Below are 27,703 nucleotides of genomic sequence, written 5' to 3' on the forward strand. Positions count from 1 at the left end.
CACAATGCCGTAACACGGGGAAAGATAGGACATCGCTCCGTGCGGCCATTGCCTCTCCTCTGTGCAAAACACATGAAGGACTCCCAGACTATGAGAAATAAGATTCTCAGGTCCGATGGAACTAAAATTGACATTTTTGGTGTTAATTCTAATCGGCAGAGAAAACCGGGCGCTGCTCATCACCTGCCAAATACAATCCCAGTAGGGACATATGGTGGAGGCAGGGACAGGACCACTGGTTGTAACGGAAGGAAATATGAATGCGGCCAAGTACAGAGATATCCTGGATGAAAACCTCTTCCAGATGCTCTGGGCCACAGACTGGGCCAAAGGTTCACCTTCCAATAAGACAATGACCCTAAGCACACAGCTAAACTAACACAGCAGAAGCTTCAGAACATCTCTGTGACCAATCCTGACTGGCCCAGCCAGAGACCGGACCTACTGTAAACCCAATGGAACATCTCTGGAGAGACTGGAAATGTCTCCCCCCAACGTTCACCATCCAACCTGAGGGAACTGTAGAGGATCTGCTAGGAAGAGGCAGAGGTTCACCAAATCTAGGGGTGAGAAACTTGTAGAAGACTCCTGGCTGCACCAGCTCCAAAGCTGCTTCTACTCAACACTGAGCAAAGGGGCTGAATACTCATCACCGGGGGCCGAATACTTATCACCAGGGGCTGAATAATCATCACCAGGGGCTGAATACTCATCACCGGGGGCCGAATACTTATCACCAGGGGCTGAATACTTATCACCTGGGGCTGAATACTTATCACCGGGGGCCGAATACTTATCACCGGGAGCCGAATACTTATCACCGGGGGCTGAATACTTATCACCTGGGGCTGAATACTTATCACCGGGGGCTGAATACTTACCACCGGGGGCTGAATACTCATCACCGGGGGCTGAATACTTATCACCTGGGGCTGAATACTTATCACCGGGGGCTGAATACTTACCACCGGGGGCTGAATACTTATCACCGGGGGCTGAATACTTATCACCGGGGGCTGAATACTTATCACCGGGGGCTGAATACTCATCACCGGGGGCTGAATACTTATCACCGGGGGCCGAATACTTATCACCAGGAGCTGAATACTTATCACCGGGGGCTGAATACTTATCACCAGGGGCTGAATACTTATCACCAGGCGCTGAATACTTATCACCGGGGGCTGAATACTTATCACCGGGGGCTGAATACTTATCACCGGGGGCTGAATACTTATCACCGGAGGCTGAATACTTATCACCGGAGGCTGAATACTTATCACCGGGGGCTGAATACTTATCACCGGGGGCTGAATACTTATCACCAGGGGCTGAATACTTATCACCGGGGGCTGAATACTTATCACCAGGGGCTGAATACTTATCACCGGAGGCTGAATACTTATCACCAAGGGCTGAATACTTATCACCGGGGGCTGAATACTTATCACCAGGGGCTGAATACTTATCACCAGGGGCTGAATACTTATCACCGGGGGCTGAATACTTATCACCAGGGGCTGAATACTTATCACCGGAGGCTGAATACTTATCACCAGGAGCTGAATACTTATCACGGGAGGCTGAATACTTATCACCGGGGGCTGAATACTTATCACCGGGGGCTGAATACTTATCACCGGGGGCTGAATACTCATCACCGGGGGCTGAATACTTATCACCAGGGGCTGAATACTTATCACCAGGCGCTGAATACTTATCACCGGGGGCTGAATACTTATCACCAGGGGCTGAATACTTATCACCGGGGGCTGAATACTTATCACCGGGGGCTGAATACTTATCACCGGGGGCTGAATACTTATCACCGGAGGCTGAATACTTATCACCGGAGGCTGAATACTTATCACCGGGGGCTGAATACTTATCACCGGGGGCTGAATACTTATCACCGGGGGCTGAATACTTATCACCGGGGGCTGAATACTTATCACCAGGGGCTGAATACTTATCACCGGAGGCTGAATACTTATCACCAAGGGCTGAATACTTATCACCGGGGGCTGAATACTTATCACCAGGGGCTGAATACTTATCACCAGGGGCTGAATACTTATCACCGGGGGCTGAATACTTATCACCAGGGGCTGAATACTTATCACCGGAGGCTGAATACTTATCACCAGGAGCTGAATACTTATCACGGGAGGCTGAATACTTATCACCGGGGGCTGAATACTTATCACCGGGGGCTGAATACTTATCACCAGGAGCTGAATACTTATCACCAGGGGCTGAATACTTATCACCGGGGGCTGAATACTTATCACCGGGGGCTGAATACTTATCACCGGAGGCTGAATACTTATCACCAGGGGCTGAATACTTATCACCAGGAGCTGAATACTTATCACCGGGGGCTGAATATTCACCACCGGGGGCTGAATACTTATCACCAGGGGCTGAATATTCACCACCGGGGGCTGAATACTTATCACCAGGGGCTGAATACTTATCACTGGGGGCTGAATACTTATCACCAGGGGCTGAATACTTATCACCGGGGGCTGAATACTTATCACTGGGGGCTGAATACTTATCACCAGGGGCTGAATACTTATCACCGGGGGCTGAATACTTATCAGCAGGGGCTGAATACTTATCACTGGGGGCTGAATACTTATCACCAGGGGCTGAATACTTATCACCAGGGGCTGAATACTTATCACCGGGGGCTGAATACTTATCACCAGGGGCTGAATACTTATCACCGGAGGCTGAATACTTATCACCGGGGGCTGAATACTTATCACCGGGGGCTGAATACTCATCACCGGGGGCTGAATACTTATCACCGGGGGCTGAATACTTATCACCAGGGGCTGAATACTTATCACCGGGGACTGAATACTTATCACCAGGGGCTGAAAACTTATCTCCAGGGGCTGAATACTTATCACCGGGGGCTGAATACTTATCACCAGGGGCTGAAAACTTATCTCCAGGGGCTGAATACTTATCACCGGGGGCTGAATACTCATCACCGGGGGCTGAATACTCATCACCGGGGGCCGAATACTCATCACCGGGGGCTGAATACTTATCACCAGGGGCTGAATACTTATCTCCAGGGGATGAATACTTATCACCGGGTGCTGAATACTTATCACCTGGGGCTGAATACTTATCACCAGGCGCTGAATACTTATCACCGGAGGCTGAATACTTATCACCAGGGGCTGAATACTTATCACCAGGGGCTGAAAACTTATCTCCAGGGGCTGAATACTTATCACCGGGGGCTGAATACTCATCACCGGGGGCCGAATACTCATCACCAGGGGCTGAATACTTATCACCAGGAGCTGAATACTTATCACCGGGGGCTGAATATTCACCACCGGGGGCTGAATACTTATCACCAGGGGCTGAATATTCACCACCGGGGGCTGAATACTTATCACCAGGGGCTGAATACTTATCACCGGGGGCTGAATACTTATCACCAGGGGCCGAATACTTATCACCAGGGGCTGAATACTTATCACCGGGGGCTGAATACTTATCAGCAGGGGCTGAATACTTATCACTGGGGGCTGAATACTTATCACCAGGGGCTGAATACTTATCACCAGGGGCTGAATACTTATCACCGGGGGCTGAATACTTATCACCAGGGGCTGAATACTTATCACCGGAGGCTGAATACTTATCACCGGGGGCTGAATACTTATCACCGGGGGCTGAATACTCATCACCGGGGGCTGAATACTTATCACCGGGGGCTGAATACTTATCACCAGGGGCTGAATACTTATCACCAGGGGCTGAAAACTTATCTCCAGGGGCTGAATACTTATCACCGGGGGCTGAATACTCATCACCGGGGGCTGAATACTCATCACCGGGGGCCGAATACTCATCACCGGGGGCTGAATACTTATCACCAGGGGCTGAATACTTATCTCCAGGGGATGAATACTTATCACCGGGTGCTGAATACTTATCACCTGGGGCTGAATACTTATCACCAGGCGCTGAATACTTATCACCAGGGGCTGAATACTTATCACCGGAGGCTGAATACTTATCACCAGGGGCTGAATACTTATCACCGGGGGCTGAATACTTATCACCAGGGGCTGAATACTTATCACCAGGGGCTGAATACTTATCACCGGGGGCTGAATACTTATCACCGGGGGCTGAATACTTATCACCAGGGGCTGAATACTTATCACCGGAGGCTGAATACTTATCACCAGGAGCTGAATACTTATCACCGGAGGCTGAATACTTATCACCGGGGGCTGAATACTTATCACCGGGGGCTGAATACTTATCACCAGGAGCTGAATACTTATCACCAGGGGCTGAATACTTATCACCGGGGGCTGAATACTTATCACCGGAGGCTGAATACTTATCACCAGGGGCTGAATACTTATCACCAGGAGCTGAATACTTATCACCGGGGGCTGAATATTCACCACCGGGGGCTGAATACTTATCACCAGGGGCTGAATATTCACCACCGGGGGCTGAATACTTATCACCAGGGGCTGAATACTTATCACTGGGGGCTGAATACTTATCACCAGGGGCTGAATACTTATCACCGGGGGCTGAATACTTATCACTGGGGGCTGAATACTTATCACCAGGGGCTGAATACTTATCACCGGGGGCTGAATACTTATCAGCAGGGGCTGAATACTTATCACTGGGGGCTGAATACTTATCACCAGGGGCTGAATACTTATCACCAGGGGCTGAATACTTATCACCGGGGGCTGAATACTTATCACCAGGGGCTGAATACTTATCACCGGAGGCTGAATACTTATCACTGGGGCTGAATACTTATCACCGGGGGCTGAATACTCATCACCGGGGGCTGAATACTTATCACCGGGGGCTGAATACTTATCACCAGGGGCTGAATACTTATCACCAGGGGCTGAAAACTTATCTCCAGGGGCTGAATACTTATCACCGGGGGCTGAATACTCATCACCGGGGGCCGAATACTCATCACCGGGGGCCGAATACTCATCACCGGGGGCCGAATACTCATCACCGGGGGCTGAATACTTATCACAAGGGGCTGAATACTTATCTCCAGGGGCTGAATACTTATCACCGGGGGCCGAATACTCATCACCGGGGGCTGAATACTTATCACCAGGGGCTGAATACTTATCTCCAGGGGATGAATACTTATCACCGGGTGCTGAATACTTATCACCGGGGGTTGAATACTTATCACCAGGGGCTGAATACTTATCACTAGGCGCTGAATACTTATCACCGGGGGCTGAATACTTATCTCCAGGGGCTGAATACTCATCACCGGGGGCTGAATACTTATCACCGGGGGCTGAATACTCATCACCGGGGGCTGAATACTTATCCCCAGGGGCTGAATACTCATCACCGGGGGCTGAATACTTATCACTGGGGCTGAATACTTATCTCCAGGGGCTGAATACTCATCACCGGGGGCTGAATACTTATCACTGGGGCTGAATACTTATCACCGGGGGCTGAATACTCATCACCGGGGGCTGAATACTTATCACCGGGGGCTGAATACTTATCACCAGGGGCTGAATACTTATCACCAGGGGCTGAAAACTTATCTCCAGGGGCTGAATACTTATCACCGGGGGCTGAATACTTATCACCGGGGGCTGAATACTTATCACCGGGGGCTGAATACTCATCACCGGGGGCTGAATACTTATCACAAGGGGCTGAATACTTATCTCCAGGGGATGAATACTTATCACCGGGGGCTGAATACTTATCACCGGGGGCTGAATACTCATCACCGGGGGCTGAATACTTATCACAAGGGGCTGAATACTTATCTCCAGGGGATGAATACTTATCACAAGGGGCTGAATACTTATCTCCAGGGGATGAATACTTATCACCGGGGGCTGAATACTTATCACCAGGGGCTGAATACTTATCACAAGGGGCTGAATACTTATCTCCAGGGGCTGAATACTCATCACCGGGGGCTGAATACTTATCACCAGGGGCTGAATACTTATCACCGGGGGCTGAATACTTATCACCGGGGGCTGAATACTTATCTCCAGGGGATGAATACTTATCACCAGGGGCTGAATACTTATCTCCAGGGGCTGAATACTCATCACCGGGGGCTGAATACTTATCACCGGGGGCTGAATACTCATCACCGGGGGCTGAATACTTATCCCCAGGGGCTGAATACTCATCACCGGGGGCTGAATACTTATCTCCAGGGGCTGAATACTCATCACCGGGGGCTGAATACTTATCACTGGGGCTGAATACTTATCTCCAGGGGCTGAATACTCATCACCGGGGGCTGAATACTTATCACTGGGGCTGAATACTTATCACCGGGGGCTGAATACTCATCACCGGGGGCTGAATACTTATCACCGGGGGCTGAATACTTATCACCAGGGGCTGAATACTTATCACCAGGGGCTGAAAACTTATCTCCAGGGGCTGAATACTTATCACCGGGGGCTGAATACTTATCACCGGGGGCTGAATACTTATCACCGGGGGCTGAATACTCATCACCGGGGGCTGAATACTTATCACAAGGGGCTGAATACTTATCTCCAGGGGATGAATACTTATCACCGGGGGCTGAATACTTATCACCGGGGGCTGAATACTCATCACCGGGGGCTGAATACTTATCACAAGGGGCTGAATACTTATCTCCAGGGGATGAATACTTATCACAAGGGGCTGAATACTTATCTCCAGGGGATGAATACTTATCACCGGGGGCTGAATACTTATCACAAGGGGCTGAATACTTATCTCCAGGGGATGAATACTTATCTCCAGGGGCTGAATACTTATCACCGGGGGCCGGATACTTATCACCGGGGGCTGAATACTTATCACCAGGGGCTGAATACTTATCACCGGGGGCCGGATACTTATCACCGGGGGCTGAATACTTATCACCAGGGGCTGAATACTTATCACCAGGGGCTGAATACTCATCACCGGGGGCTGAATACTTATCACCAGGGGCTGAATACTTATCACCGGGGGCTGAATACTTATCACCGGGGGCTGAATACTTATCTCCAGGGGATGAATACTTATCACCAGGGGCTGATACTTATCACCAGGGGCTGAATACTTATCACCAGGAGCTGAATACTTATCACCAGGGGCTGAATACTTATCACCGGGGGCTGAATACTTATCACCGGGGGCTGAATACTTATCACCGGAGGCTGAATACTTATCACCAGGGGCTGAATACTTATCACCAGGAGCTGAATACTTATCACCGGGGGCTGAATATTCACCACCGGGGGCTGAATACTTATCACCAGGGGCTGAATATTCACCACCGGGGGCTGAATACTTATCACCAGGGGCTGAATACTTATCACTGGGGGCTGAATACTTATCACCAGGGGCTGAATACTTATCACCGGGGGCTGAATACTTATCACTGGGGGCTGAATACTTATCACCAGGGGCTGAATACTTATCACCGGGGGCTGAATACTTATCAGCAGGGGCTGAATACTTATCACTGGGGGCTGAATACTTATCACCAGGGGCTGAATACTTATCACCAGGGGCTGAATACTTATCACCGGGGGCTGAATACTTATCACCAGGGGCTGAATACTTATCACCGGAGGCTGAATACTTATCACCGGGGGCTGAATACTTATCACCGGGGGCTGAATACTCATCACCGGGGGCTGAATACTTATCACCGGGGGCTGAATACTTATCACCAGGGGCTGAATACTTATCACCGGGGACTGAATACTTATCACCAGGGGCTGAAAACTTATCTCCAGGGGCTGAATACTTATCACCGGGGGCTGAATACTTATCACCAGGGGCTGAAAACTTATCTCCAGGGGCTGAATACTTATCACCGGGGGCTGAATACTCATCACCGGGGGCTGAATACTCATCACCGGGGGCCGAATACTCATCACCGGGGGCTGAATACTTATCACCAGGGGCTGAATACTTATCTCCAGGGGATGAATACTTATCACCGGGTGCTGAATACTTATCACCTGGGGCTGAATACTTATCACCAGGCGCTGAATACTTATCACCGGAGGCTGAATACTTATCACCAGGGGCTGAATACTTATCACCAGGGGCTGAAAACTTATCTCCAGGGGCTGAATACTTATCACCGGGGGCTGAATACTCATCACCGGGGGCCGAATACTCATCACCAGGGGCTGAATACTTATCACCAGGAGCTGAATACTTATCACCGGGGGCTGAATATTCACCACCGGGGGCTGAATACTTATCACCAGGGGCTGAATATTCACCACCGGGGGCTGAATACTTATCACCAGGGGCTGAATACTTATCACCGGGGGCTGAATACTTATCACCAGGGGCCGAATACTTATCACCAGGGGCTGAATACTTATCACCGGGGGCTGAATACTTATCAGCAGGGGCTGAATACTTATCACTGGGGGCTGAATACTTATCACCAGGGGCTGAATACTTATCACCAGGGGCTGAATACTTATCACCGGGGGCTGAATACTTATCACCAGGGGCTGAATACTTATCACCGGAGGCTGAATACTTATCACCGGGGGCTGAATACTTATCACCGGGGGCTGAATACTCATCACCGGGGGCTGAATACTTATCACCGGGGGCTGAATACTTATCACCAGGGGCTGAATACTTATCACCAGGGGCTGAAAACTTATCTCCAGGGGCTGAATACTTATCACCGGGGGCTGAATACTCATCACCGGGGGCTGAATACTCATCACCGGGGGCCGAATACTCATCACCGGGGGCTGAATACTTATCACCAGGGGCTGAATACTTATCTCCAGGGGATGAATACTTATCACCGGGTGCTGAATACTTATCACCTGGGGCTGAATACTTATCACCAGGCGCTGAATACTTATCACCAGGGGCTGAATACTTATCACCGGAGGCTGAATACTTATCACCAGGGGCTGAATACTTATCACCGGGGGCTGAATACTTATCACCAGGGGCTGAATACTTATCACCAGGGGCTGAATACTTATCACCGGGGGCTGAATACTTATCACCGGGGGCTGAATACTTATCACCAGGGGCTGAATACTTATCACCGGAGGCTGAATACTTATCACCAGGAGCTGAATACTTATCACCGGAGGCTGAATACTTATCACCGGGGGCTGAATACTTATCACCGGGGGCTGAATACTTATCACCAGGAGCTGAATACTTATCACCAGGGGCTGAATACTTATCACCGGGGGCTGAATACTTATCACCGGAGGCTGAATACTTATCACCAGGGGCTGAATACTTATCACCAGGAGCTGAATACTTATCACCGGGGGCTGAATATTCACCACCGGGGGCTGAATACTTATCACCAGGGGCTGAATATTCACCACCGGGGGCTGAATACTTATCACCAGGGGCTGAATACTTATCACTGGGGGCTGAATACTTATCACCAGGGGCTGAATACTTATCACCGGGGGCTGAATACTTATCACTGGGGGCTGAATACTTATCACCAGGGGCTGAATACTTATCACCGGGGGCTGAATACTTATCAGCAGGGGCTGAATACTTATCACTGGGGGCTGAATACTTATCACCAGGGGCTGAATACTTATCACCAGGGGCTGAATACTTATCACCGGGGGCTGAATACTTATCACCAGGGGCTGAATACTTATCACCGGAGGCTGAATACTTATCACTGGGGCTGAATACTTATCACCGGGGGCTGAATACTCATCACCGGGGGCTGAATACTTATCACCGGGGGCTGAATACTTATCACCAGGGGCTGAATACTTATCACCAGGGGCTGAAAACTTATCTCCAGGGGCTGAATACTTATCACCGGGGGCTGAATACTCATCACCGGGGGCCGAATACTCATCACCGGGGGCCGAATACTCATCACCGGGGGCCGAATACTCATCACCGGGGGCTGAATACTTATCACAAGGGGCTGAATACTTATCTCCAGGGGCTGAATACTTATCACCGGGGGCCGAATACTCATCACCGGGGGCTGAATACTTATCACCAGGGGCTGAATACTTATCTCCAGGGGATGAATACTTATCACCGGGTGCTGAATACTTATCACCGGGGGTTGAATACTTATCACCAGGGGCTGAATACTTATCACTAGGCGCTGAATACTTATCACCGGGGGCTGAATACTTATCTCCAGGGGCTGAATACTCATCACCGGGGGCTGAATACTTATCACCGGGGGCTGAATACTCATCACCGGGGGCTGAATACTTATCCCCAGGGGCTGAATACTCATCACCGGGGGCTGAATACTTATCACTGGGGCTGAATACTTATCTCCAGGGGCTGAATACTCATCACCGGGGGCTGAATACTTATCACTGGGGCTGAATACTTATCACCGGGGGCTGAATACTCATCACCGGGGGCTGAATACTTATCACCGGGGGCTGAATACTTATCACCAGGGGCTGAATACTTATCACCAGGGGCTGAAAACTTATCTCCAGGGGCTGAATACTTATCACCGGGGGCTGAATACTTATCACCGGGGGCTGAATACTTATCACCGGGGGCTGAATACTCATCACCGGGGGCTGAATACTTATCACAAGGGGCTGAATACTTATCTCCAGGGGATGAATACTTATCACCGGGGGCTGAATACTTATCACCGGGGGCTGAATACTCATCACCGGGGGCTGAATACTTATCACAAGGGGCTGAATACTTATCTCCAGGGGATGAATACTTATCACAAGGGGCTGAATACTTATCTCCAGGGGATGAATACTTATCACCGGGGGCTGAATACTTATCACCAGGGGCTGAATACTTATCACAAGGGGCTGAATACTTATCTCCAGGGGCTGAATACTCATCACCGGGGGCTGAATACTTATCACCAGGGGCTGAATACTTATCACCGGGGGCTGAATACTTATCACCGGGGGCTGAATACTTATCTCCAGGGGATGAATACTTATCACCAGGGGCTGAATACTTATCTCCAGGGGCTGAATACTCATCACCGGGGGCTGAATACTTATCACCGGGGGCTGAATACTCATCACCGGGGGCTGAATACTTATCCCCAGGGGCTGAATACTCATCACCGGGGGCTGAATACTTATCTCCAGGGGCTGAATACTCATCACCGGGGGCTGAATACTTATCACTGGGGCTGAATACTTATCTCCAGGGGCTGAATACTCATCACCGGGGGCTGAATACTTATCACTGGGGCTGAATACTTATCACCGGGGGCTGAATACTCATCACCGGGGGCTGAATACTTATCACCGGGGGCTGAATACTTATCACCAGGGGCTGAATACTTATCACCAGGGGCTGAAAACTTATCTCCAGGGGCTGAATACTTATCACCGGGGGCTGAATACTTATCACCGGGGGCTGAATACTTATCACCGGGGGCTGAATACTCATCACCGGGGGCTGAATACTTATCACAAGGGGCTGAATACTTATCTCCAGGGGATGAATACTTATCACCGGGGGCTGAATACTTATCACCGGGGGCTGAATACTCATCACCGGGGGCTGAATACTTATCACAAGGGGCTGAATACTTATCTCCAGGGGATGAATACTTATCACAAGGGGCTGAATACTTATCTCCAGGGGATGAATACTTATCACCGGGGGCTGAATACTTATCACAAGGGGCTGAATACTTATCTCCAGGGGATGAATACTTATCTCCAGGGGCTGAATACTTATCACCGGGGGCCGGATACTTATCACCGGGGGCTGAATACTTATCACCAGGGGCTGAATACTTATCACCGGGGGCCGGATACTTATCACCGGGGGCTGAATACTTATCACCAGGGGCTGAATACTTATCACCAGGGGCTGAATACTCATCACCGGGGGCTGAATACTTATCACCAGGGGCTGAATACTTATCACCGGGGGCTGAATACTTATCACCGGGGGCTGAATACTTATCTCCAGGGGATGAATACTTATCACCAGGGGCTGATACTTATCACCAGGGGCTGAATACTTATCTCCAGGGGATGAATACTTATCACCAGGGGCTGAATACTTATCACCATGTGATATTTCAGTTTTTCTTGTTCAATAAATGAGCAAAAATATCCACATTTCTGTTGTTTTCTGTCAAATGGGGCCAGAGTGAATATTAATGAGGTAAAAAAAAAAATTCTCATTTGGCTGCAATGAAACAAGTAGTGAAAAATTTAATATTTTATGTACCCGCTGTATATAACAGAAAATTGGATGCGTTTTAAGTGACCTTCCCCCCTGCAGCCTCTAAACTTGACTAATCTCTGCTAAAATATGACTCTTCTCTGATATTTTTCACACAACTTTGTAGGTGTTTTTTTTTAAACAGTTAAAATTTCACATAAAAGAGGGAGATAGTAGTTTATTGTGGTAAAACCTGATGACAGGTTCCCTGTAATGGAAAATTCACTATACAAGCAGTCCCCGGGTTACGTACATGATAGGGTCCAGAGGTTTGTTCTTAAGTTGAATTTGTATGTAAGTCGAACCTGTATACTTTATAATTGTAGATCCAGACCAAAAATTTTTTTGCCCCAGTGACAATTGGAGTTTAAACAATTTTTTGCTGTAATGAGACCAAGGATTATCAATAAAGCTTCATTACAGACACCTTACAGCTGATCATTGCAGTCTGGGACTATAGTAAAGCATTCAGAGAGGTCACCAGAGGTCAGAGGGGTTTGTCTGTGACTATGGGTTGTCTGTAAGTCGGGTGTCCTTAAAGGACACCTGTCATCAGGTCTGTGTCACTAGTCCTGTCACCTCTACCTGTTGGAGCAGCTCACAAGGATCCCATCCCAGCCTTTATCTAGTTATTTTATACATTATTCATTGTAAAATCATCTATTCTTTATCATGTAAATGAGGCTGGTCACATGGTCAGAGGCAGTGATGTCACCCCTGTTCCCCCTCCCATCTCCTCCCCCTGCTCATGTCTGTGTGTAATGTATAGTAAAGCATTGCTAGCGTGTGTGCTGCATCTGCTGACATGCTGCATCCTCCTAATATACAGGTGAGAGAAACAGACATCAGCTACACATGAATCTGACATGTTCTGCTGTAACATGGCTGCCTGGAGCTGCTGTATCTCTCACATACACACACACATGCACACACAGGCTGCAGGGGGCGCCAGCACCAGGAAGCACATCATTATACAGCCTCACATCATTATACAGGCTGTCAGTCATGCACTGGGGGTGTGGCTGTGCCTCCCACTCATGAATAAGGTGGACAGCTTGAATATGCTAATACTAGAGATGAGCGAACATGCTCGTTCGAGCATTAGCGTACTCGAAACTGCTCGTTGCTCGGACGAATACTTCGCCCGCTCGAGAAAATGGCAGCTCCCGCCGTTTTGCTTTTTGGCGGCCAGAAACAGAGCCAATCACAAGCCAGGAGACTCTGCACTCCACCCAGCATGACGTGGTACCCTTACACGTCGATAGCAGTGGTTGGCTGGCCAGATCAGGTGACCCTGGAATAGACTAGCCGCTGCCCGCGCTGCTCGGATCATTCTGTGTCTGGATGCCGCTAGGGAGAGAGCTGCTGCTGGTCAGGGAAAGCGTTAGGGTGTTCTATTAGCTTACTGTTAGGCAGGAGTGATTCTACAAGAACCCAACAGCCCTTCTTAGGGCTACAATAACGTTCTACTTTTCTTTTTTTTATTTGCATCTAGTACCATTTTGTGAGGAATTAGCAGGGGGACTTGCTACCGTTGTGTTTAGCTCTTAGTGGCACACATATCCACCTCAAACACCAAAGTGGGAAAATTTAGTAGGGGTTGGATTTCAATTAGGCACTAACTCAGTGTCATCTCATCTGGCATAGTAGTGTGCTTTCATACTTGGCTAGAAAATAGCCATAGGAGAATCCAAACGGCTTACGCCTACAGTAGCGTTATATATTTGATTTCTGGTTGATCTGCTGGTGGCTGTACTTGCTGCAGTGCATCTACTAGCCAATTGTGAGCAATTTGTAGTGAGACTTGCGACCGCTGTGTTTTGCGCTTAGTGACGCACATATCCATAGCAAAGACCGAAGTGGGAAAATTTAGTAGGGGTTGGATTTCAATTAGGCACAGTCTGCCATTTGTCCTTTTTTATTTTACGTTTATTTTGTTTAATAACTCAGTGTCATCTCATCTGGCATAGCAGTGTGCTTTCATACTTGGCTAGAAAATAGCCATAGCAATAGGATAGCATTGTTTGGTTTTAAAAACTCAAAAACACAAAAAAAAAAAAAAAACACAAAAAAAGTTAAAAAAAAATTAAAGCTATAACTCTCATTTTAAAAATGTTTAACCCGAGGGCTAGGGGTAGAGGACGAGGGCGGGGACGTGGGCGTCCAACTACTGCAGGGGTCAGAGGCCGTGGTCCTGGCCGGGGTGAGACACCACCTGCTTATGAGGGAGCAGGGGAACGCCGCAGAGCTACACTCCCTAGGTTCATGTCTGAAGTTACTGGGACTCGTGGTAGAGCACTGTTGAGGCCAGAACAGTGCGAACAGGTGATGTCGTGGATTGCTGACAATGCTTCGAGCAATTTGTCCACCAGTCAGTCTTCCACGCAGTCCACCCATGTCACCGAAATCGCCACTCCTCCAGCTCCTGCACCTCAGCCTCCTCCCCCCCAGTCTGCCCCCTCCCAGGAAAATTTGGCATTTGAACCGGCATACTCTGAGGAACTGTTTTCTGGACCCTTCCCACAGTCACAAACCACTTGTCCGGTTGCTGCTGAGCAATTTTCCGATGCCCAGGTTTTCCACCAGTCACAGTCTGTGGGTGATGATGACCTTCTTGACGTAGTGGAAGTGTGTAAAGAGGTGTCCGACGATGAGGAGACACGGTTGTCAGACAGTGGGGAAGTTGTTGTCAGGGCAGGAAGTCCGAGGGGGTAGCAGACTGAGGGATCGGAGGATGATGAGGTGACAGACCCAAGCTGGGTTGAGAGGCCGGGTGAACACAGTGCTTCTGAGACGGAGGAGAGTCCTCGACCAGAACAGGTTGGAAGAGGCAGTGGTGGGGCCAGACGGAGAGGCAGGGCCAGAGCTGGTGCATCAGCGCCAAATGTGTCAACTAGTGAAGCTCCCGTGGTGAGGGCTCTTGCGGCGAGGGCCAGATCTTCAGAAGTCTGGAGGTTCTTTAAGGAAACACCGGATGACCGACGGACTGTGGTGTGCAACATTTGCCAAACCAGGCTCAGCAGGGGTTCCACCACTACTAGCTTAACTACCACCAGTATGCGCAGGCATATGAATGCTAAACACCCCACTCAGTGGCAACAAGCCCGTTCACCTCCGGCCGTGCACACCACTGCTCCTTCCCCTGTGTCAGCTGATAGTCAGCCCCCTGCCCAGGACCCTGCCACAAAAACCCCATCGTCGCCTCCACGATCCTCCACAGCATCCACCAGCGTTCAGCTCTCCATACCCCAGACGCTGGAGCGGAAACGCAAATATAGTGCAACCCACCCGCACGCCCAAGCCCTTAATGTGCACATCTCCAGATTGCTTAGCCTGGAGATGCTGCCCTATAGGCTAGTAGAGACCGAGGCCTTTCGCAACCTCATGGCGTCGGCCGCCCCTCGGTATTCGGTCCCCAGCCGCCACTACTTTTCCCGATGTGCCGTCCCAGCCCTGCACCAGCACGTGTCAGACAACATCACCCGTGCCCTGACCAACGCCGTTTCTGACAAGGTCCACCTGACCACGGACACGTGGACGAGTGCTGCCGGGCAGGGCCACTATATATCGCTGACGGCACATTGGGTTAACTTGGTGGAGGCTGGGACCGAGTCTGACCCTGGGGCTGGTCATATACTGCCGACGCCGAGGATTGCGGGGCCTACCTCGGTCCAGGTGTTTCAGGCCTACTATGCCTCCTCCTCCTCCCACCCCTCCTCCACCTCCTCCTCCGAACTACCATCCGTGGGCACGGCGCCATCAGTCGGTAGCTCTAGGCACAGCAGCAGTGCCGTCGCTAAGCGACAGCAGGCGGTGCTCAAACTGCTGAGCCTAGGCGATAAAAGGCACGCCACCCAAGAGCTATTACAGGGCATCACGGCGCAGACTGATCTGTGGCTGGCACCGCTGAACCTGAAGCCAGGCATGGTTGTGTGTGACAACGGCCGTAACCTGGTGGCGGCTCTGCAACTCGGCAGACTGACACATGTGCCATGCCTGGCCCATGTGTTAAATCTGATAGTTCAGCGTTTCCTCAAGACATACCCCAATCTGTCTGATTTGCTCACGAAGGTGCGCCGCATCTGTGCGCATTTCAGGAAGTCCAGCCCAGATGCTGCCACTCTCAGGGCAGCGCAGCGCCGCCTCCAACTGCCCACTCACCGACTGTTGTGCGACGTGCCCACGAGGTGGAATTCAACACTGACCATGTTATCCAGAGTTTACCAGCAGCGCAGAGCGATTGTAGACTTGTCAACTTCCACCAGAAGTGGTAGTCAGGTCAGTCAGCTTCCTCAAGTCTACAATGAGGAGTGGACGTGGATGTCTGATATCTGTCAGGTGCTGAGTAACTTTGAGGAGTCAACACAGATGGTCAGTGGCGATGCCGCCATCATCAGCCTCACCATCCCGCTGCTTGGCCTGTTGAAAAACTCTCTGATCAGCATGAAGTCGGAAGCTTTGCGCTCGTCACAAGAGACGGGGGAAGAAGATTCCCTTGTTGATAGCCAAAGCACCCTCAGGTCTGTTTCTCAGCGCATATCGGAGGAGGTGGAGGTGGAGGAGGATGAGGAGGAAGAGGAGGAGAATGTTGGCGAGACACAAGAGGGGAGCATTGCTCAGACCTTCACTGTTCAGCGTGTATGGGCAGAAGAAGAGGAGTTGGAGGAGGAGGAAATGGACAGTCAGGCCAGTGAGGGGAGTGAATTCTTACGCGTTGGTACTCTGGCGCATATGGCAGATTTCATGCTAGGCTGCCTATCCCGTGACCCTCGCGTTCAAAGAATTTATTCCAGCACCGATTACTGGGTGTTCACTCTCCTGGACCCACGGTACAAGCAAAATCTTTCCACTCTCATCCCTGCAGAGGAAAGGAGTGTGAGAATGCATGAATACCAGCAGGCCCTGGTGCACAAGCTGAAACAGTATTTCCCTTCTGACAGCGCTAGCGGCAGAGTGCGTAGTTCTGCGGGACAAGTAGCGAGGGAGAGTAGGCGAGCAGGCAGCTTGTCCAGCACTGGCAAGGGTACGCTTTACAAGGCTTTTGCCAGCTTTATGTCACCCCAGCAAGACACTGTCACCTGTCCCCAGTCTCGGCAGAGTAGGGCTGATCTTTACAGAAAGATGGTGAGGGAGTACGTAGCTGACCATACCATCGTCCTAAATGATCACACAGCTCCCTACAACTACTGGGTTTCAAAGCTGGACATGTGGCACGAACTGGCGCTGTACGCCTTGGAGGTTCTTGCCTGCCCTGCCGCTAGCGTCTTGTCCGAGCGGGTTTTCAGTGCAGCTGGTGGCATCATCACAGATAAGCGTACACGCCTGTCGACTGACAGCGCTGACAGGCTGACGCTTATTAAAATGAATAAAGGCTGGATTTCTCAGAATTTCCAATCTCCACCAGGTGAAGGAAGCTCAACCTGAATAATTGATCCACTCCTCCTCCTCCTCATTTTCCTCCTTCTCCTCCTCTTTGTACAGTAAAGCAGAGGAAACTGGCTATTTTTTGACAGGGCCCACTGGCTCTTGCTATAGTACTTTATGCATTTAATTTTTCTGGAGGGCCACCTACCCGGTCCTCTGTTTGAAACAATTTTTGTGAGTGCCACATACAGGCACTCAATCTATTCCATTTTTCTGGAGGGCCACCTACCCGGTCCTCTGTTTTAAAAAATTTTTGGGACTGCCACATACAGGCACTCAATCTATTCCATTTTACTGGAGGGCCACCTACCTGCTCCTCTGGTTTGAAAAATTTTTGGGACTGCCACATACAGGCACTCAATCTATTCCATTTTTCTGGAGGGACACCTACCTGCTCCTCTGGTTTGAAACATTTTTGGGACTGCCACATACAGGCGCTCAATCTATTCCATTTTTCTGGAGGGACACCTACCTGCTCCTCTGGTTTGAAAACTTTTTGGGACTGCCACATACAGGCACTCAATCTATTCCATTTTTCTGGAGGGCCACCTACCTGCTCCTCTGGTTTGAAAACTTTTTGGGACTGCCACATACATGCACTCAATCTATTCCATTTTTCTGGAGGGACACCTACCTGCTCCTCTGGTTTGAAAACTTTTTGGGACTGCCACATACAGGCACTATCCAAATTAAATTGTCTCCATAGCAGCCTCCACACGTTGTCTCCATTGCTACCTCCAAAAGTCGTCCATATAGCTGCCTCCATACATCCTCCCCTTATCAAACGAGGTGTGTCAGGCAGAAATTTGGGTTGTTTTCATGGATTCCACATCAAAGTTGTTAACTTTGTCGCCACCCTGCTGTGTTATCCACAAAATATACTGGCAAACTTTTATGATTAACCGATATTATTTCAGCGCTTCTTGCGCATCTGTTTACATTCCCCTCACCCGCCATATCCCAAACTTATAAGAACGCTACTACACTTGATCTTATACAAAAGGTTCTTAGAAGTGCTGTTTGGGGAGTAGCCTAGAGACAGGGGCTTGGATTGGCGAAAGCTCGCCTGGCAGCGGAGCGCCAGCTCCATGCCAAGATCCAACTAACATAGTTTTAACTGCAGCACCTTTAATCTACTACTAGTTCACTGCCTCCATACATGGTCCCCTTATCAAACGAGCTGTGTCAGGCAGAATTTTGGGTTGTTTTCATGGCTTCCATGTTAACTTTGTCGCCACCCTGCTGTGTAATCCACAAAATATACTGGCAAACTTTTATCATGTACCGATATTATTTGAGCGCTTCTTGCTCACCTCCTTTGGTTCCTCTCTGCCACCCATTGGTTTGAAGCCTGAGTCCATTTAGGGTATGTCGCCATGACACTCTCTAGCCTGCTGCCGCTGCCTCTGCATGCCGTCCCCTATAGTGTCAGGGTCAATTATTGGATGTTTTAGATGCTATCTAGCTTCATTCTGTCACTCTGTCATGGCCATGCTGTTGCCCATAATTTTGGCATAATGTTGCGATTATGCAGCCTCAGAGGCATCCATGCATGCTGCCCCTGCTGTTTCCTGTCCATTTCCGTGGTGTTTCCATCCTTTTCTGAGGTTCCCAGGTGTTTGGCCAAGCTTCCCTGTGCAGAGCCTTGGTCCCCTTGAAAAATGCTCGAGTCTCCCATTGACTTCAATGGGGTTCGTTATTCGAGACGAGCACTCGAGCATCGGGAAAAGTTCGTCTCGAATAACGAGTACCCGAGCATTTTAGTGTTCGCTCATCTCTAGCTAATACTTCATTGGACATTTCACAGGTCATTTGCATACAGCTTTAGGACCTCATTGCTTAGGTTTACAGGCATGTAGAGGGACAATGAAGGGATAGAGGCAATGCTCTCTAATGGCAGTTTATGAAAATATATTTAGTTTAGGGGGGTTATTTTGCATGACGGGTTCTCTTTAAGTAGGGGACTGCCTGTACTTTACAGTAACACTGTACAAAACTGCAGTCTCCAATTTCCTGGATTTTTCCAAATTTTGGAAATAATCAGAAACAAGAAACCACAATAACCCCCTCAAGGGGGCGGGGTTTTATATAAGCACTGCCCAGCCTGATATTGTCAACCAATTTTTGTGTCATTTTTCTAATTCCATTGTGCCAATTTCCTTTACGCCCCTCCCCCAAAAAAATAAAAAAATATTTTTTTCTTTGGTAATCTTTCCCGGTTCTCTCCTTGGTGTCAGTATCTATTGCTCCCCCTCAGACCAAACCGCTGTTATATTATTTCACTTCACAGCTGATTATCATAAGGAGATAATAATATCATGTAGTTCCGGTATCACATATCATCCATTGCCCATATTAAAGATGGCGGCCGTCGCTACATGACGTCATGTGCACGCTACCCGACGTAGGGCGTGGCTACCGCGATGTGAGGGCGGGGATAGCGTGTCACTATGAGATGTTGTGGGCGTGTTTTCACGTTCGGAGGGCGTGGTGAAGGCGGGGAAAGCGCGCCCCCTGCGTCTGTTACCGTGCGAGCGCACTCCCGCGGCAGAGGAGCCGTCAGTGCGCGGTGATCGCCGGGAGCAGAGGACATCCCCGGGCAGCGGTAGGTATGTGCCCAGCCCCCGCCCCCCCGGCCACTCACCGGCACCCGCCCCCGCACAACGGGGTGACAGCTGTCATGTGACCTCCGCTACCGGGAGGCCCGGGCTGCAGCAGGCCCCTGTCACACCCGTGTCGTGACAGCCACAGCCTCATCACCAACCTGCATCCTCATAGAGCAAGATTTAGATTTTTTTGGGGTGATGTTTTGTCCATAATCTGCAGGTTTTTTGTATCATCCAGGATGCATTATAATGCTTATTTTTTAAGATCCCTTCCTTATTGCAAATGATAATGTATTAAGATGTTCTGCAGCAGCTGAGATGTATAGTGTGAGGTTCTGCAGCAGCTGAGGTGTATAGTATGAGGTTCTCTGCACCAGCTGAGGTGTATAGTATGAGGTTCTGCAGCAGCTGAGGTGTATAGTATGAGGTTCTGCAGCAGCTGAGGTGTGTAGTATGAGGTTCTGCAGCAGCTGAGGTGTGTAGTATGAGGTTCTGCAGCAGCTGAGGTGTATAGTATGAGGTTCTCTGCACCAGCTGAGGTGTATAGTATGAGGTTCTGCAGCAGCTGAGGTGTGTAGTATGAAGGTTCTGCACCGGCTGAGGTGTGTAGTATGAAGGTTCTGCACCGGCTGAGGTGTGTAGTATGAAGGTTCTGCACCGGCTGAGGTGTGTAGTATGAAGGTTCTGCACCGGCTGAGGTGTGTAGTATGAAGGTTCTGCACCGGCTGAGGTGTGTAGTATGAAGGTTCTGCACCGGCTGAGGTGTGTAGTATGAAGGTTCTGCACCGGCTGAGGTGTGTAGTATGAAGGTTTTGTCCTCTTCTGAAGGAGATAAGCGGAGTCCATCTGGTGCCGCTTATCACTGTACTATTTGTAAGGAGCTGGATATAAACATGAAGGTCTCTATTCCCTCCAAGCAAGCAGAGGTCTAACCATATAACTGTCTCTTCCAGGCTCTTCTTCCCAGTCCATCAGCACCATGGCGTTCAGTAAAGGATATCGGATCTTCCACAAGTTGGACCCCCCTCCGTTCAGCGTCATGGTGGAGGCTCGGAACAAGGAGGAATGTCTGATGTTCGAGTCCGGAGCGGTGGCCGTTCTGTGTAAGTGACTGATGCAGCAGAGCTGAGTGTGTGATATGTACCGGAGGTTGACAGTCATACTGAGTGGTGTATGGAGCATGTGATGACATTTTGGGTGTTGGCCACACCCCTTTGTCCATGTGTGGTGCACTCTTCTGTGACTTGTACACTCATGTCCTCTTTTTATACTGCTGGTATGGTGTATGAGATGGGTAAGAGGTTGCACTGTTCTTATTATACAAGTTTTAACTATCCCCTGTTCTTTTCCTTCTTGTGATGGTTTTGCTGTTCTGTGGTCTAATCTTATAGACTAAAATCCAGGGGCTGAGGCGCCTTTCATGGCTTGAGGACAGTGGGTGAGGTGGCTCTCCTGTAGGTCCCTGCTGGGGACAGTGGGCATGGTGCCTTCTGTGCAGGTCCCTTCTGAGGACGGTGGGCGAATTGCCTCTCGTGTAGGTCCCTGCTGAGGACAGTGAGCATGGTGCCTCTCGTGTAGGTCCCTGCTGAGGACAGTGAGCATGGTGCCTTTTGTGCAGGTACCTTCTGAGGACAGTGGGCGAAGTGCCTCTACTGTAGGTCCCTGCTGAGGACAGTGGGCGAAGTGCCTTTTGTGCAGGTCCCTCTGAGGATAGTGGGCGAAGTGCCTCTCGTGTAGGTCCCTGCTGAGGACAGTCAGTGAGGTGCCTTTTGTGTATCCCTGTATAAACTGCTGTATAAATTTCTCATGGTGTGTAGCACCTAGAAACACAGTTCTGATGGACATTAAAGAGGAGAATCTTGTGTGTCCCGGTGCTACAGAACTGGAGATATCCACTGTACTAGGTACAGTCAAGAATGGGGAGCTGTCTATAAAAATATATATTTTTAATTGCAAATTCAACAGTGGATATTCAGGGTTTTTTGACACCTAGAAACACAATCCTGGTAAATATCAAAGAGGAGATTCTCCCCTTGAATATGTCACCAGAACTGTGTTTCTTGATATAGTGTGCCACTGCAATGATGTGTACACACGTGCAGGGGGTATGTGCAGTTAGGACTTATATTGCCATATGTGAGGGGGTTGATGACGTGGGTGAGGATTTATAATTGGGGATTCTGCATTGGGGTAGCAGAACTTTTCGGAGGAGCTAAGGGGGTGTCTGGAATCGGCAAAGTGGAGGTGGAAACCGTAGCAGAATGGGAGACACGACTGGGGGGGCTCGTATGGTGACTATTAGTCAAATTTCGTTTTGTGGGTGGAGGTCACTTTAAGGAGCATCTAATGTGATAATGACTGATACCGGGAGGACGACATCCTCCACTTATTGTAAATGATGGCTCTGAGGAGGGATAAAAGGAGCCATTCATTATCCTGAAGACGAGTAATTAATTACAAGGTTGTAATGAAGGCGGTGAAACCACAAATAAAAAGCACCGAATTATATATCAACGAGAACAAAAACTGCGACTACAGAGCAGCATCTAGGGCCGCGTTCACATGCGGTGGATTTGTAGTTTTTGAAGCTTTACAGAAGTAATCTGTGCGGGATTACGGTATTATACATAGGGATGAGATGAGCACGGAGCAGAGTCGTCCAGGATTAGTAGAACGTGGGGTTGCTGCTAAGTTTCATATACTTTACAGAGCTAGATCGCAATACCACACACGCCTCATAGACGGGGGTGGCGCTGGTTCTGGTAGAAAGCAGCCATGTTTTACTGACATGGAAACGCATATTATGTCTACAGATGGTGGTAATGTATAAGTAGCCTTGGGATTTGTTGTGTGGGTGACAGTCAGCCCCCACTGCCACTCCCAATCATCGGGTTGTAGGGACTGGAGCGCCTACTGCAATATTCAACAAGCCGCTGCCCCTGTACCTGGTATCACAGGCAGCCGCAAGGACAAAACCTTGTGAGCTCGGATGCCGGATGTCCTATGTATTTCCCCCGCAACACACACTGAACCCAATATATCAGTATTTATCCTTTTATATTCTGGGGGGCTCCAGTACTAATACTTTTATATTCTGGGGGGCTCCAGTATTAGTACGTTTATATTCTGGGGGGCTCCAGTATTAGTACGTTTATATTCTGGGGGGCTCCAGTACTAATACTTTTATATTCTGGGGGGCTCCAGTATTAGTACGTTTATATTCTGGGGGGCTCCAGTATTAGTACGTTTATATTCTGGGGGGCTCCAGTACTAATACTTTTATATTCTGGGGGTCTCCAGTATTAGTACGTTTATATTCTGGGGGGCTCCAGTATTAGTACGTTTATATTCTGGGGGTCTCCACTATTAGTACGTTTATATTCTGGGGGTCTCCACTATTAGTACGTTTATATTCTGGGGGTCTCCACTATTAGTGCGTTTATATTCTGGGGGTCTCCAGTATTAGTGCTTTTATATTCTGGGGGTCTCCAGTATTAGTGCGTTTATATTCTGGGGGTCTCCAGTATTAGTGCTTTTATATTCTGGGGGTCTCCAGTATTAGTGCGTTTATATTCTGGGGGTCTCCAGTATTAGTACGTTTATATTCTGGGGGTCTCCAGTATAGGTGCTTTTATATTCTGGGGGTCTCCAGTATTAGTGCGTTTATATTCTGGGGGTCTCCAGTATTAGTGCTTTTATATTCTGGGGGTCTCCAGTATTAGTGCGTTTATATTCTGGGGGTCTCCAGTATTAGTACGTTTATATTCTGGGGGGCTCCAGTATAGGTGCTTTTATATTCTGGGGGTCTCCAGTATTAGTGCGTTTATATTCTGGGGGTCTCCAGTATTAGTGCTTTTATATTCTGGGGGTCTCCAGTATTAGTGCGTTTATATTCTGGGGGTCTCCAGTATTAGTGCGTTTATATTCTGGGGGTCTCCAGTATAGGTGCTTTTATATTCTGGGAGTCTCCAGTATTAGTGCTTTTTATATTCTGGGGGTCTCCAGTACTGGTGCTTTTTATATTCTGGGGGGCTCCAGTATTAGTACGTTTATATTCTGGGGGGCTCCACTGTTAGTACGTTTATATTCTGGGGGTCTCCACTATTAGTACGTTTATATTCTGGGGGGCTCCAGTACTAATACTTTTATATTCTGGGGGGGCTCCAGTATTAGTGCTTTTTATATTCTGGGGGGGGGGGGCTCCAGTATTAGTGCTTTTTATATTCTGGGGGGGGGGGGGGGCTCCAGTATTAGTGCTTTTTATATTCTGGGGGGGGGGGGGGGCTCCAGTATTAGTGCTTTATATTCCTGGGGGGGGGGGCTCCAGTATTAGTGCTTTTTATATTCTGGGGGGGGGGGGCTCCAGTATTAGTGCTTTTTATATTCTGGGGGGGGGGGGCTACAGTATTAGTGCTTTTTATATTCTGGGGGTCTCCATTATTATTATTGTATTCTCTGGGGTCTGCACTATTATTGTCTGCTCTGAATTATTTGGTGTCTGGGGTGGTATTTATTGCTGTACTGGGGTATGTATTATTTCTGGGGTGGTATTTTGTGCTGTATTGTGGTTGTTGGGGCATCTAGGTTGCATGTTTCTGAAGCGGCCCCTTAAAGGACATCTACCACCAGGATGAAGGATTATAAACCAAGCACACTGACATCCTGGTGTATGCCCCCTTCGGCAGGAACTGCTCTTCTTTTAGCATTTAGAAATAGCATTCGGGCTTTAAAAATTATGTAAATGAGTCTGAGGGGCTCCAGGCCTGATTGACATCTGTGGAGCCCAGAACCCCTCAGGTTAATTTGCATCATTTTTAAAGCCTTTTTTTCTTAAGCTAAAATAAGAGTAGATCCTGCCAGAGGGGGCGCACACCAGTATGTCAGTGTGCTGGGTTTACAATCCTTCATCCTGGTGGTAGATGTCCTTTAAAATTTGGTCCCCTTGGACCAATAAATATTGTTCACCCCTGACCTACATCCTTGGATCAGGAATAGAACAGACATTTAATAAAAGTTCATAATTTTTATACATTTTTAGTATGTTTCTCGGAGTCAGTCCATTTTATCCTGCCTCCACAGCCCTGCTGCCCTCTTGTTCCCTTTCTGGTAAAATTCCAGCTCTTCACTTTCCGCTTTAGTCACATGATGCCGACACTAAATTTTTCATTTCTTTGTTTTTTTTTTTTACAAAAAATTGCATTATTTCACAGAAGCGGCTTCTTAGTAATGTAGGAACTTGTATTGAGCGCAGGAAGGAAGGCTGAGGAATTTAATGCTTAAAGGGATTGTCCAGGACTCCAAACCTTTTGTGCTGGAGCAGCTGATGCCTTAAAGGGAACTTGTCCGCAAGATTACATTCCTAAAGCTAATGATAGTAACTGATATGTTAATCAGTGGTTTCTACAATAACGCGGTTACATTTGTCAGGATAGACCTGAGAATTAATCATAAAATCCATGGCTCTCAACCGCCTTGGCAGGGTCCCTCCAATTGTTACTACTAAAAGTATAAGCACCACTTGTTGTGCACAGCCACCAAATGAGATGAGTGCTATATATAAACATGTATAGTCCCCCCTCCCCCTTGGTACATCCCTATATGCTGATCCATTATTGGTTGGAAAAGCAGCCAATAGAATGACCTTTTTGCCCTGCTTGTCAGGAAAGGTGCAGAGCAACTGTTGTAAAAAAAATACCTGAATTGCCTGAATGTGATTTAAGCCTTAAATTTTAAGGTAAAAATGCAACTTTAGGAATTATAACCCATATGGAGGGGAGGGTGACACTTTTGGTATCTCTGGAAGTTTTGCACCCTCGATATATATCACAATAATAACTACAACAGGACCAATGGCATTTTCCTCTGGCAAAATACACTTTGGCACAATCATGGGAACCTCACAGGAGACAACCAACTCGTGGCCATGGAAGATGTGACCCTTAAAGGGGATGTCTGTGACGAGCCAATCCTTTAGGACAAGGCAGGGGGGGGGGGGGGGAGTTTACAGGAACAAGTATGATTACATGTAACGGGTCACCTAGGAAAAGTACATGACTGGATCAACGGAGACGTTCCAGGAACCACATTGAGAATTATTGTCTACAACTTGCTCCTTATGTAACCTGCGGAGCAGCTATAGCTTATACATTACACGTGTGGATGTACACAAGGACTTGGGGGTCTGTGTCCCGGACGCCACCTGCCAGCGCTCACACTAATATTTCCTATGTAGGGATTAGCTGTGTGCCGGTCCTGACACACACACATGGAGGTGGGCACGGCAGTGTAGACAATGTCCAGACCTCCCAACGAGGCTCCGCCAAGCAAGTGAGATCCCTTATCAAATAGGGAAATCTCATAGCGGCATGCCGGCTCTTCCTGCTCCATTAGTGTTACTCAGGAAATGCCTGAGCGGAGAAAATAATGGTAGAGAACGAGATATCGTGCTGCGGCGGTCTTGTATTGTTTGCGTAGTCACTTTCTGACACCGTATAAAATTTGGAAACTGCATCTATTTTGTAGGGTAAGGGTCGTTTTAATGTTTTTGGTGGTTTTGACTTGTTCACCGTATCCTTCATCCAACCTCGGGGAGGAGATAAATCTCTAGTCTGCTCTGAGATACAAGCCAGGTCTTGATCCACGACCAAATCCAGTACAAATAGCCACACTGAGTCTTCCTTATTTAGACTTTGGGAAGCGCAGGGGTCGCCGAAAGCCAAAAGTGGTTTGGAAGAGATCTTGATTGGAGATTATACACCTGAACGTGAAGTCCTAAACTGTTTATATTATTCATGATGGATATTCTAGGAAAATTACTTATAGGGTCATCCTTGGTTAAATACACTTGACTTATGTAACCAAAAATCTCACCCTCACCCCTCCTACTCTCAACTAAAAACAGAAGATTTCAGATGTCTTTATTCATGATTCTCCGATTGCTCTATCCATGGGAGCAGAGTTTTTATTCTACCGGAAAAAAACTTTTATTTAACCCCTTTGTTACTAAAGATCCAGTCATGGAGGCTAAAAAGCCACAGCTTAGTTAGCTACCGTTAAGCTACACTGCCTCCTGACTGATGCTGACACTGCTAACCCCTCCATCCACAGGACTGTGGGTGTACAGAGAGACAATGACTGTATGTACCTCACTGAAGAGAATTTTGGAGGGAGGGGTGAATGAGGGGATTAAGAGAGACACTGGCTGTGTGCGACTCGCTAATGAGAATTCCTGAGGCAGGGGTGACGCAGGCATTGAGAGAGACGCTGGCTGTGAGTGACATGCTAAAGAGAATTCCTTAAGTAGGGGTGATGAGGGAGCTGTATTCTCTTTAGCGAGTCACATACAGCCAGCATCTCTCAATCCCCTCATTCACCCCTCTCTCGGGAGTTCTCTTCATTGAGTCGCACACTGAGGGGGGCAGGATTAGCAA

At 48.7% G+C, this 27,703-nt stretch overlaps 1 protein-coding gene across 8 annotated transcripts in view; it reads left to right on the top strand.

Annotated features, from left to right (window-relative positions):
- Positions 1-20,143: 20,143 nt before the first annotated feature.
- SYNJ1 (synaptojanin 1) overlaps positions 20,144-27,703 on the top strand; it is a 59,119-nt gene continuing 51,559 nt past the window's right edge. For 7 of the 8 annotated variants that reach the window (XM_072138622.1, XM_072138626.1, XM_072138627.1 and 4 more), the window contains exons 1-2: positions 20,144-20,272; positions 21,227-21,376. In XM_072138622.1, coding sequence (XP_071994723.1) covers positions 21,253-21,376 — 124 coding nt within the window. In that variant the 5' untranslated portion in view covers positions 20,144-20,272; positions 21,227-21,252. Of the gene's footprint in view, positions 20,277-21,226; positions 21,377-27,703 lie in introns of all 8 variants that reach the window. The other variant, XM_072138623.1, reaches the window with a different exon arrangement.

This window comes from Engystomops pustulosus, chromosome 2 (assembly GCF_040894005.1).
Source record: "Engystomops pustulosus chromosome 2, aEngPut4.maternal, whole genome shotgun sequence".
NCBI classification, from domain to species: Eukaryota; Metazoa; Chordata; class Amphibia; order Anura; family Leptodactylidae; genus Engystomops; species Engystomops pustulosus.